Consider the following 13,078-nt stretch of genomic DNA (forward strand, 5'->3'; position numbering starts at 1 on the left):
TTCTCTGGATGCTCCTTTTATTCTGATGTTACTGTGTGTTAAACAAATAAAAAATACCACTTGCGAGCACATTCACATGTGTCAGGCAGGTCTCCAGCCCTGCTTTTCACCATTATCTTCTAGCATACAGTGCTTCTACTGCAGCAAGGGATTCTGGGTAATGACATGCAAATGAGCATAGTGTCACCTGTTGCTTCATGCCCATTTTAACATGAATCCCTATAAGCATTGTTTGGCCAGGTATGTGGGATTGCAGCTTTAAAAGTGCATTTGCTCAGCTACTAAAGTGAGACACGTCTGTATGTTCATCATGACCTCATGCGGACTAAACGAGGTCATCATCTTGCAGGTGACTCACTGATCACGGAAGGTCCATGGTGAGCATCAGAAGAATAGAATGTTCTTCCAGCCACAGACATGGGGGAGGGTTGTATGATGTACAGCAGCACGGCCATCAGAATCAAAGGTAATTACACAAGTTCAAGTCACGCCAACTCCACTCTCTTAACCCCTTCAGTGCCAGAGGGGCCCTGCAACTCGTCAGGCTTGGCAAATGGTGCAGATTTTTCATGTTATTCATTTCTGACCCCAGTAATAGACATCACATTTCCCTGGGTCAACATACTTCCTATCATGTATAACTTATTTAGCATAGCCCTGTATCCATCTCCTGTATCCATCTCCTTCCTAATAAGGTATAGCCTTTACTTAAAGATATCTGCTTTCATAGTAAATCGCACATTGTCACTGCCCTTACTGTAAATAAGCCTGTCTTTTGTTGCCAGTGAAATGTCCTTTTGTCCAAGGCACCAACATGTCCTTGGGATGAAAAGTTCCCACATGCCATTGAAGATAACCAACCCCCTGTGGTGCCCAAGGGCTAAGAAGTAACCTTGGTGGGTGAAGGAATACCACATAGCATTGTATACAAAGAGCTGCTTGGGAAATACTGCCTTGTTTAGAAAGGCGGAGGGTGAAGGGGGGAGACTTGTATGGGAGAGAATCCACTGAGAGAGCCTGAAGCGTGAGTGTATCACATTCTCTGCAGACATGGACTGGACTGGCAGACAGACACAGGGGGGAAGGAGAGAGAAAGAGTGAGAGGAAGTGAGAAGGGGGAGAGGGAGTCAGTGAGAAGAGAGAATAGGAGGAAGACAGAGAGAAGGAGAGAGAGAGAGAGAGAGAGAAGAGAGAGAGACGAGAGAGAGAGAGAGAGAAGAGAGAGAGAGAGAGAGAGAGAGAGAGAGAGAGAGAGAGAGAGAGAGAGAGAGAAAAAGCGATAGAAACAGGTAACATAGAGAGGGAGAGAGAGAAAAAAGAAGGGAGATAGAAAGAGAGCAAGATAAGGCGATAGAAGCGGGGGGGGGGGAGATAAAGAAAGAGGGGAGAAGAGGAAGCGAGACAGAGAGAGACAGAAAGAAAGAAATAAAGAAAGAAAGGAGAGAGAAAGAAAGACATTCATTTTAAAAAGACCAATTAGAAGAGATGGGGAGAAAGTAATAGAGAGATAGAGGACAACGGCTACAAAACACTCAGAAAGGAAATAGATAAGCAAACAAGTGCTCGGGTAACTAGAGACGAGCAGCAAGAGGCAGAATAAAGCGAGAGAGTGTGAAAAGAAGAGAGAGAAAGAAAACACAGAGAGCAGCAGAGAGGGTTAAAGCAGCGATATCGTTTCTCCCAGCATCCCTCGCTCTGCTCCGTTATCTTCATGCCGCCCCGGGCTGTTGCTTCCCTGTGGCTTCTGCTGGCCCTGGCACCCTGGCGAGTGCGGAACCACCCGCAGTGCCTGGATTACAAGCCGCCCTTCCAGCCCGCGCAGCCTCTGACTTTCTGCTCAGCCTATTCCTCGTTTGCCTGCTGTGACTCTCGGCAGGACGCCGCCATCGCGCGCAGGTTTAACTACATCACAGAGTTCCTGGACCACACTGGGGTCTCCATCTGCGGGAACTACATCCGGGACATCCTGTGCCAGGTATTAACCCCTTCTGTTCCGGAGGCACCACATAACTGCCCCACATTTCCCTTGCTTTCTGTCTTCCGGATCCCCTGGTTTCTATCCCAATTCCTTTGTTGTATCAACCTCCCCCACCACCGCTGGGGGGCTATTCCATACACCCACTACCCTTGCAGCAAAAAATGACCCCCACGTTTCCCCTGAGCCTCCCACCCTCCAGCTTCAGAGCTAGGACCTCTTGTTCTATCAGTTCTCTTTCTATGGGAGACGCTTCCGTCCTGCACCTTACTGATATCTTTCATGCATGTGACAGCCTTTCATATGCCTCCTCTCCCTCCTTTCTCTCTCATGTTTTCTCTCTCCCCCCTTTCTCGCATCCCCTTCTCCCTCCTTTCTCTCTCGTATCCCCTTCTCCCTCCTTTTTCTCTCGTATCCCTCCTCTCCCGCTCTCTCTTGAATCCCCCTCTCCTTCCTTTCTTGTATCCCCTTCTCCCTCCTTTTTCTCTCGTATCCCTCCTCTCCCGCTCTCTCTCTTGAATTCCCCTCTCCTTCCTTCCTCTCTCATATCCCCCCTCTCCCTTTCCTATCCCCCCTCTCCCTCATATCCCCCCTCTCCCTCCTCTCTCTTTCCTATCCCCCCTCTCCCTCATATCCACCCTCTCACAACCCCCCCTGTCCCTCATATCCAGAGTGTTGTGGTCCACTTACACTTTTTAACCTGTCACCAAGTATGCCAGAGGGCGTTTATATGGTCAACCTATTAGTTTCCTGTCCTAGACCTGCCATCGCTGGGCTCTTCCCAAGATCACACACAATCATCAATGCATTAATAGAATAGATCTCTCCCCTATGCATTGCAAGCTCCTGTGGCAAAGACCCTGAGATACACTTTAGGAGTAAGTGGTATGGTTAATATTACTAAATTACAGCTGGCGTCCTGACAGAGAATATTCTGCATGTGTAGGGGGAATCTAATACAAGGCTTCATTATGGTTAGTGGCCTCTCGTATAAAAACCCCAGAGAGGTGATGAGAGGGAGACTGTCTGAGAGCAGATTATACTGTATACACAGAGGCTGGGAGAGGGGGAAAGGAGGGAGAGACGTATAAGCCTGAGAGGGAGAGAGAGAAGACAAATCATATGAGAAGCAAAGTACACGAGAAAGGGTGAATGGCATAGAGAGAATATGACCGAGGGATTGGGATAGAGAGAGCAGGAGGGTGGGTGAGAGAATGACAGAAGGAAGGAGAGAGGTGGAGGGAAAGAAAATGAAAGAGAGAAAGAGAATGACAAACAGTATTTGGGGCTGACCATTAGGTCACTTAGGTCCTATATTGGACTGACCGTTATACCCATTTGTGGGCAACAGACAGCCTGTGGGCTATACCTCCTGGCCATAACCACTGGCCCCAACCGCTGGCCACCCCAGCAGCCCACGACCTCTATTCCCAGTGCAGATGGTGTGGTGATGGTGCTGTGGTAGATTTTAGCTTCCTCCCATTCCCTCGGCTGCACAATGACCGTGCTCACCACTAGTTCCCAGTATAAGGGCAGGAATGGGACAGAATGAATCAGGGTGCTGGCATTTAGAAGCTGGCTGGAGGTGGCTGGGAGAAGCTCCTACCCACGGCTGTAACATCCACTCTGCCTGTGCACTGTATATGTATATGTGGGTAATGTACACCCCTTTTGAGGGCTCATGGTCCGCACATGCAGCCCATGAGGTATATTATATAGTCTACCACTTTTTTAACCCATTAAACATGTCACTATCATTAGGTCACTTATGCTCCTAAATGGCGCTGACTCTTGAACCCAACAAAACATGTCACTGTCATTAGGTCACTTTGGTCCTATATGGGACTGACCCTTAGAAAGCAAACCTGGAGACCACATGTACTCCATTAGCCCAGTTCAGCTTCTGGGAACTGTGACGGGAGCAGTGACGTCCCAGAATCTGAATTTGAACCGCAGAGACTGCAAACCCCAATGATCAGGAGCCAGCTGGCCCCTTCTCAGACCTGTAGCAGAGGCATCGTGTGCTATCAGTGTGCAGACATCCTGTACCGTGATGTTAACCCATGCAGTGCCTGAGAAGCCTGCAATGCTTTGTATACAATGGCCCCAGAGTGCCTTGCTCGGTATATACGCCTTATCATATTATACAAAGTATAAGATGACCATTCTTCTAATGGCAGTGACAAAAATGAATCTTGTTCACATTAATGGAATACAAATCTTGTAACCTACATGGAATTATTATTTCCAATGAAGGCAGACACAGTGACATAAGAGCATAAAGACCTAAGTTCCATGTGGTCAGATCCGCCCCCACAGAGTGACAGTGACACACACGGGAGGGATCTACTGTCATGGGGAAGAGACTTTTTGACCAGAATGACACAGAGACAGGAAGGATCAATGTCACATTGAACTTGCCCTAGTCACTGCAACGCAACATAGTGACATATGGAAAGGACCGATTGTCCAAAGTGACACAGACAGAAGGGATCAATGACCAGTCTGTAAAGTCACAGGAGAACATGGTCACTCAAAACCAAATACCCATACAATGTCTCCTTCAAACACAGGGTGACAGTGACAGATGCAATGACATATTATTAAGTCATAGATCTTGTATGTGTACACATTGCTGCAGTGCACACCGAGCGGTGCTGAGCATGTTTCATGTGTAAGTGGTCCCTCCCTCACAGAGCTTACAATGCTATTTTGTTACCCGAGGCACTGGGAGAAATAGTGACTTGCCCAAGATCACAAGGAGCGATGAGTGGTTCACCCTTTTCCAGGACAGGGACATCACCACTACACCACTTAGAATGACACCTAAGTAATACTACGGTATACTTTTCTAATACAGTGCTGACTAAGTACAGAGCGCAGAATGTTTGATTTTGGAATCTATGAAGAAGTTACCATCTAACTGTGTTGTCTGAGTCACAGGAAGATACAATGGTAACAAGGAGAACTGACACTGGGATTCAAAGTGGGTCCATCAACTTTAAATGCAGTTACATGCCTACTACCCATGGATGAACCATTCACCCAGTTCATAGGTTGCAACATTACCACAATGATTAATAGTGATTATTAGGAGCAGGGCTAGAATACTAACTGGGAACTGAATTACCAATTTGTCTATGTTGCAGGGTACATGCAACTACACACGTGGGTTTCTTGACAAGGCTGTTTTATTTTGCCTTGAAAAATATACAGCACACAAAACAAAAATAGCTCTTTTTCAGCAACAAACGAAAATGGCTTTTCCTTCAGCAAACCGAACAAAACAGTTTCTCTTTGCAGACAGTTTATATATATGCAGATACCCTTTTTCTATGCAGGGGACAGACAGTTCACAGTTTCAGTACTTTGCTACTCAGACCTTGTTTTCAGGAATCACTTTAGCAGCTTACTCCTCTCTCATCAACAGCCTCCATCTGTCTACAGCCTGGGTTTTAACACACCTTGATTAGGCAGCTGGAATCCAACTAATTATCCTGAGGTTCCCAGCTGAAGTTAACCTAGTCAGTGCTGCACTGCAGACTAGACATAGGTTTTCCAGGCATATAACTGGCGGCTTTTGTTTACCCTGTCACATTCCTCCCCTGTTAGTGTGTGGCTGGGGCTACGCACGGCTGAAGACCGACCATCCACCCCTTCTCTAGAAAAGAAGTCAGCATTTGCGTTCTCTTTTCCCGGCCTATGCTGAAAGATCAAATGAGAAGGGTTGGAGGGCCATATACCACCCAGTCAATCTAGCATTGGAATCCTTCATGCTATTTAACTATTTCAGTGGAGCATGATCTGTCACCAAAGTAAGATGGACTCCTGCCAGGTAATGCCTCAAAGCCTCGATTGCCCACTTTACTGCGAGGTACTCTTTCTCAATCACTGAGTAATTTTTTTCCCTTGGGAACAATTTCCTACTCAGGAAAAGGATAGGATGTTCAACTCCCTCAAACTGTTGTGACAACACTGCCCCTAGCCCTATCTCTGATGCATCTGTTTGCACTATAAAAGGGCTGTTGAAGTCTGGGCTTCTAAGGATGGGACCCTCTGATAGACACCTTTTTATGTCCTCAAAGGCTCTCTGACAATCCCTTGACCACACCACTTGTGTAGGGGCACACTTTTTTGTGAGGTCCGTTAAAGGGGCTGCCACTTCCGAATAGTTGGGGATGAACCGCCGGTAGTACCCTGCTAAACCCAGCAGAAAGCGTACCTGCGTTTTTGTTTGGGGGATCGGAACTTCTTTCAGGGCAGCTACCTTGTCGGCTAGTGGCCTTACTTTTCCACCTCCCACTGCATACCCTAAGTATTTGGTTTCCGCTTTACCCAAGGCACATTTCTTAGGGTTGGCTGTGAGTCCTGCCTCTCTTAGAGATTTGAGGACCGCTTTCAGCCTATTTAGATGGGCCCGCCAGTGTTTACTATAAATGACAATGTCATCTAGGTAGGCTGTGGCATAAGTCCTATGGGGCCTCATTATCTTATCCATGAGTCTCTGAAATGTGGCTGGGGCTCCATGCAGTCCAAATGGCATTGTCACAAACTGGTATAAACCCATGGGAGTGGCAAAGGCTGTTTTGCATTTGGACTTTTCCTCTAAAGGTATTTGCCAGTATCCTTTTGTCAAGTCCAACGTGGATATATATTCCGCGTTACCAAGGGCGTCAATTAATTCATCCACCCTTGGCATCGGATATGCGTCAAACTTGGATACCGCATTGACCTTTCGGAGGTCCACACAAAATCTTACCTTCCCATCCGGTTTAGGGACCATAATTAGTGGACTACACCACTCACTGCATGATTCCTCAATCACTCCTAAGTGTAACATTTCTTGTACCTCCTTCTCTACCAGAGCCCTACGACTTTCAGGCAACCTATAAGGACGGGAACGTACTTTTACCCCAGGTGCTGTCTCGATTGCATGGGAAATTAAGTTAGTTTGTCCTGGTAAGTCAGAAAAAACATCCTGGAATTGAGTAATTATTGCTAACAAGTCCCCTTTTTGTTCAGAAGACAACTGTTTACCCATTGGGATTTTATCGTCACTCACGATGTTCTCCCGTGGAGGCTGAGGACCCAAGTCCGTTTCCTCCTCCACCGGGTGGATGAATAGAGACCGCTGCATCTTCCAGGGTTTCAGCAAGTTCACATGGTAAATTTGTTTACCCTTCCTGGACCCTGGTTGAGCGATCTCGTAATCCACATCACCCGTACGGCGGAGTACTTCGAATGGGCCCTGCCATTTGGCCAGGAGTTTACTCTCACAACTGGGTAACAATAACATCACCTGGTCTCCTGAGTGAAACACTCTCATGCGAGCATTCTGATTGTAATGTCTCTCCTGACTGTCCTGGGCTGATCTAAGATTCTCCCTGGCAAAATGGCCGACCACATCTAGGCGCTTCCTAAGGTCTAGTACATATTGCAGGGTATTTTTAGAAGGGGACCGCTGTTCCTCCCAGGACTCCTTTAGGAGGTCTAGGATACCCCGGGGTTGACGGCCATAGAGCAATTCAAATGGAGAGAATCCCGTGGAGGCCTGGGGAACTTCCCGCACTGCAAACAGCAGAAAAGGGAGAAGTTCATCCCAGGCTCTCTTCTCTGAATCTACAAATTTCCTCAGCATCCCCTTTAGAGTTTGGTTAAATCTTTCCACCAATCCGTCAGTCTGTGGATGGTAGACCGATGTCCGAACAGACTTGACCTCTAGTAACTTTAAGACATCCTGCATCAGTTTAGCCATGAAATTTGTACCTTGGTCTGTCAACATAACCTGGGGAAGTCCAACCCGTGAGAACAGTTCCAACAACTTGTTGGCTACTTGCTTCGCCGTTGCTGTTCTCAGGGGAAACGCCTCAGGATATCTTGTTGCATAATCAACTATTACAAGGATAAACCTGTGTCCTTTCGCAGAAGGTTCTAGAGGTCCTACCATGTCTACCCCAATCCTCTCAAAGGGAACTGACACCAAGGGTAGAGGAACCAAAGGGGCTGGTTTTTGTCCTTTTGGACTAGTTAGCTGGCACTCTGGACATGCTGCACATAGCTTAGCAATATCACTATGCATCCCTGGCCAATAGAATCGGGATGAAATACGGTCCAATGTTTTATCCCTGCCCAGGTGACCACCCCAAGGGACAGTATGGGCTAGAGTGAACACAGATTTAACAAACGCCTTGGGAACCAATAACTGTCTGGTGACCTCCCCTGTTTGTGTCTGCCTATTCACCCTATATAGGATATCATTTGATAGCTCAAAATGGGGGAATACTATCACCCCCTGTGCATCTACAATCTGTTCATAAATTTTCACCACCATGTCATACTGTCTAGCAAGGACTGGGTCTTCCCTTTGCTTCTGGCGAAAGTCAGGGAGATACAGGTCTGGTAAATCTCCAGGGCCCATATCCCCCTCCCTTTGGCCATCCCCAGCCATCACTTGTGACCTCTGACTACTAGAATGGTCACCTTGAGACCCAGATTTCTGCAACCAGTCCTGTTTGTCCAAGCGTCTTTGCTTCCGAGTCTTTTGAACCCGGTGTCTACTGGGAAAAAGGTCTGCCGAGAAGGGGAACAGTTTGCCAGGGTTCTCCTGAGCCCTAGAAGGAGGCTCCTCGTGAAGGACTGGGGCCATTAGGTCTGAAAAGAAAGGCCAGTCCCGACCGAGCACAACGGGGGCAGGGAGCCAAGGAGCGACTCCTACTTCGAGGTAAGCCTCCTGACCTTTTACCTGTAGCCGGATTTTGGCCGTCGGATAGCGTTTTACATCGCCATGTATACATTCTATGCTCCATGGGGAGTCAAAAGAACACACGTTGGGCGGTAACAGTTCCTGGAGGACCAGAGTTTTCCCAGAGCCCGAATCTACAAGGGCCTGGACGGTTTTTCCCCCAATCAAGGCTGGAAGTAGCCAGGGCTTGTAATTTTCCCCAGTAAAAGCCGAGGCGACGGTTCTGCTGAATGAACAATCCATCAGTGGACAGTCCACATACCGGTGGCCTTGTTCTCCGCAGGCAGAACATGTGGAGGGTTCCCTCTCAGGAGGGGGCTGTGGATAGCGCTCCACTGGACCGGTTACTGGAGACCAGGCATCTGGTGGGTCCTGTGGGCGACGTCCTCGGAAGTTCCTCTCACTTTGCGACGAGCCGACATCCGGAAGGAGATGAGGGTCTCTGCGGGGACCAGCATTTGGACTCCGTCCTTGCTGGAACGACTGCTCCTTCCGTTGGACTTGGGAGTTCCGTGACGGGCCGTAGGTTCCCCATTGATCCGACCTCCCTCTTTGGGCGTCCGCTAGTGCCGGTGGAGTCGGGTCCAGGACACTCGCCTGCTGCTCAGCCCCAAGGAAGTTCTCCACGAGTCGGACCGCCAAAGCTAGGGTTTCAGCAGCATGGCGTTTTACCCATGAGCGTGCTGAAGGGGGTATTATTTGTAGAAATTGTTCCAAAACCACCTGCTCAAGAATTGCCTCCTTAGTGCACGCCTCGGGTTCTATCCAGCGCGTACACAAGTCCAATAATCGCTGAGCGAGGACCCGGGGTCTCATCTTAGCGGTGTACTTCATGTTCCGGAACTGCTGCCGGTAGGTCTCTGGGGTCAGACCTAAGCGATCCAGTATGGCGGCTTTTACTTGGCGGTAGTCCATTGCCTGATCTGCTGGGAGACCCTGATATGAGGCCTGGGCTTCTCCTATGAGGAGCGGGGCCAAAGCAGTTGCCCAGCGATCTGTAGCCCAGCCCTGAGCTTCGGCGACTCTTTCAAAAGTCAGTAAAAAAGCCTCTGGATCCTCATTCGGAGCCATTTTCCTCAGGAGTATCGGGGGTCTGCTTGCAAGTTCTGGACTGGCAGACCCCTGGAATTGGGTCAGCAGCTTGGCCATTCGCTCCTCCTGTGCTGCCTGCTGCTGGGTTAGGAGCTGGGTTTGCTGCTGCAAAAGTCTTTCATCTCTCTCTGCCTGCAGCCGGGCCTGCTCCTGCATTAACTGTCCCTGCTGTTTGGTCTGCTCGCACAAAAACTCTTAAAAAAATTCTTCCATTTTTTTCATTCTTGTGTGTATGTATGGCCCTTTAACTGCAGGGGCCTTTCAAAATCCTTCCCAATTCTTGACAAGGCTGTTTTATTTTGCCTTGAAAAATATACAGCACACAAAACAAAAATAGCTCTTTTTCAGCAACAAACGAAAATGGATTTTCCTTCAGCAAACCGAACAAAACAGTTTCTCTTTGCAGACAGTTTATATATATATATATATATATGCAGATACCCCTTTTCTATGCAGGGGACAGACAGTTCACAGTTTCAGTACTTTGCTACTCAGACCTTGTTTTCAGGAATCACTTTAGCAGCTTACTCCTCTCTCATCAACAGCCTCCATCTGTTTACAGCCTGGGTTTTAACACACCTTGATTAGGCAGCTGGGATCCAACTAATTATCCTGAGGTTTCCAGCTGAAGTTAACCTAGTCAGTGCTGCACTGCAGACTAGACATAGGTTTTCCAGGCATATAACTGGTGGCTTTTGTTTACCCTGTCACAGTCTACCATATTTCTGTATCTAAAGCACAATAGATGATTGCAGTTTAAATATTACTAAATTATCTCTGCGTTGGAATCCGGCACCTTTTCCCCCACAAAAACACCACTGAGGATAATAAAAGGAGCCAGCTACAATGATTAAGGGTTCGTAGGGAAATGGACGTACTGTGAGTATCCTGGAAGTTATCGTAAAGTCTTCTGCTCCAATCTCTCTTCTGCCTGTGACATTCACTGAATCTTGCTCCAACCTTTAAGATCTAAGGTTTGACATCAAAAAGCCTGATTCTTAAAAAAAAACCAATGGGGGCGAGGCCTGGAGACAGTCAGGATTGTCACATTTTCGACTCGCTCCATCTCCAGAAATGGATTTAGCCAATGTAAATGTTATAACAGCCCAACTAAAACCCCTCATACAACACAAGCTACATTAGTTAGTGCCTCTGGAACACAAATAAGCCCCTGAGAACAGCTAAAAAGACACTCGGGCGTGATGTTCCTGATTATTTTAGGAGAAAGCTGCCTCGGAGAGGGGCGCTCAGGATGGCAAGTCGCCTTGTGGCAGTGTGGCATCGGAAGTCGAGCTAGAGCCAGGCCTAACTCCAAGTACAAAAGATGACATTGCTCACCTATATACTAAGCTGAAAAACGTCTTCCAAGCAGAGGTCCAAAGGGCAGTGAACGACATAAGAGGTGATCTGGCTCAGCTGAGGGAACACACCAACTTTGAAAATCAAATGTCGGACGTGGTCACCTCTCAAGAAGACACTCCCCAAGAGCTGAGCCGTCTGAACACGAGGGTGGCTGAGATTGAGGAACGACAAGATTAGGGCAACCGTGCCTGAAGGAACAACATACGCATTCGTGGGGTCCCTGAAAAGATCACGAAACTGACAGAATTCCTGCAACATCTCGGAGTCTGAGAATTAGGCCAGCGCTCGCCACGAGCAGCAGAAGCAAAGGCCACTTGGTCCAGAGCTGGTTCCCAGAACGGATTCTCACCGAAGGAGGATCTCCTACCTTGAGGAGCTCATTTTCACTGGAGCAGCGATGCAGGATCCCACCCTAGCAGCACTCACGGCCGTCTACGGGCCCTAGATCTTAGACGTGGTCGCGTCAAGCCTGTGGGGGCTCCAAGGTTGATGACAAGGGCCGGCGGCATCATGCCTAAGCTCCACCCGATAGCCTCCCAGGGACCTGAGCCCATACACAGGGTTCCATTGATGAGTCCGGGCCCTGCAAAGCGAATGATCTACCCCCCTTCAAATTTGGCAGCTTGGGGTTTATATGTTATATGTTATAGGAAATACGTACAAAACATTCAGCTTACTGTAACGCGTAGCTCAGCCAGGTTCAGGATAGGAGAATGTCGGATCGTTGGAGTACTTAGCCAAGGTCAGGACTGGAGACAGGAGAATAGTCGTACAAGCCGGATCAGGAGTGGAGAGAAGCGGAGTCCAAGGAGCTAGCAGGGTTCAGGCAACAAGAGGTTAAACAGCATTCAAAGCAAGGGAAGGCAAGGGTTCAGGAACAAGGATGTGGCAAGGCACGGCGTCACAATGACTATGCTCAGCAATGACTGATTGTAGACTGAGGGTATATATAGGAGGAGCCTCCAATAGCCAACCAGAGCGGAACCAGGAAGTGAGAGTCGATGGGCTGCTGGTGCACACAGGTGTGCCCTATGATGCAGCCTAATCAGGGTTGAGGGGGAACTGCTCGTGCGCCGTCCCGCGTGCATCACGGAGGCCAGGGGGCGGGGTTTAGAGCGCACGTCACTCCCACGCCGATTCCTGGGACCAGAGGGGGCAAGACCAGTCGCGCGCCGCCCCGCGCGCGTCACGGAGGTCAGGGGGCAGGGCCTGACTCGCGCGTCATCAGTGAGGCTGGCCGAACGTTCATGTCGTGTGACAGTGATGGGGCGGGGGCTGAATCCGCGGGCGGTTGTACAGAGTGCGCAAGGTCCACACGCGCTCGCGTACTGGGACCACGAAACCGCGCATCCTGAGTATCCATCACGGAAGGCTTGTTGGGGTGAGGAGACGGTCTGCGACTGCTAGGGTGGCGAATCCTCACAGTACCCCTTCCTTTAGGAGCGACCTCCGGGCGACTCCACGATGGCTTCTCTGGGAATTTAGCATGGAACATGCAAACTAGTTTGGCTGCGTGGACTCGATGGCTCGGAATCCAGGACCTTTCCTCCGGGCCAAAACCTCTCCAATTTCCAGAAAGTTTAGCGAACCTCTGGAGATCTTAGAGTCAAGGATAGATTGGATATCGTATTCAGGTTGTCCTTGAACCATGAGGGGAGAGGTGGGAACCACCGGAACTGAAAAGGCATTCTGGACCACCGGTTTGAGCAGAGAAACGTGAAAAACAGAAGGAATCTTCATGGAAGGCGGAAGAACAAGACGATATGCCACAGGATTGATCCTTTCGGAAATCGCAAAGGGTCCAATAAATCTCGGTGCAAACTTCATCGAGGGTACCTTCAGCCTGATGTTCCTGGATGACAACCAGACCTTGTCGTCAGGTTTAAGGTCCAGAGCGGGTCTGCGAT

At 48.9% G+C, this 13,078-nt stretch overlaps 1 protein-coding gene across 1 annotated transcript in view; it reads left to right on the forward strand.

The window, feature by feature from the left end:
- The first annotated feature begins 980 nt into the window (after positions 1–980).
- The window catches only part of LOC142498706 (HHIP-like protein 1), a 69,489-nt gene continuing 57,391 nt past the window's right edge, over positions 981–13,078 (forward strand). The window contains exon 1 of the mRNA XM_075607001.1: positions 981–1,975. Within this exon, the coding sequence (XP_075463116.1) occupies positions 1,712–1,975 (264 nt within the window). The 5' untranslated portion in view covers positions 981–1,711. The remainder of the gene's footprint in view (positions 1,976–13,078) is intronic.

This window comes from Ascaphus truei, chromosome 7 (assembly GCF_040206685.1).
Source record: "Ascaphus truei isolate aAscTru1 chromosome 7, aAscTru1.hap1, whole genome shotgun sequence".
NCBI classification, from domain to species: Eukaryota; Metazoa; Chordata; class Amphibia; order Anura; family Ascaphidae; genus Ascaphus; species Ascaphus truei.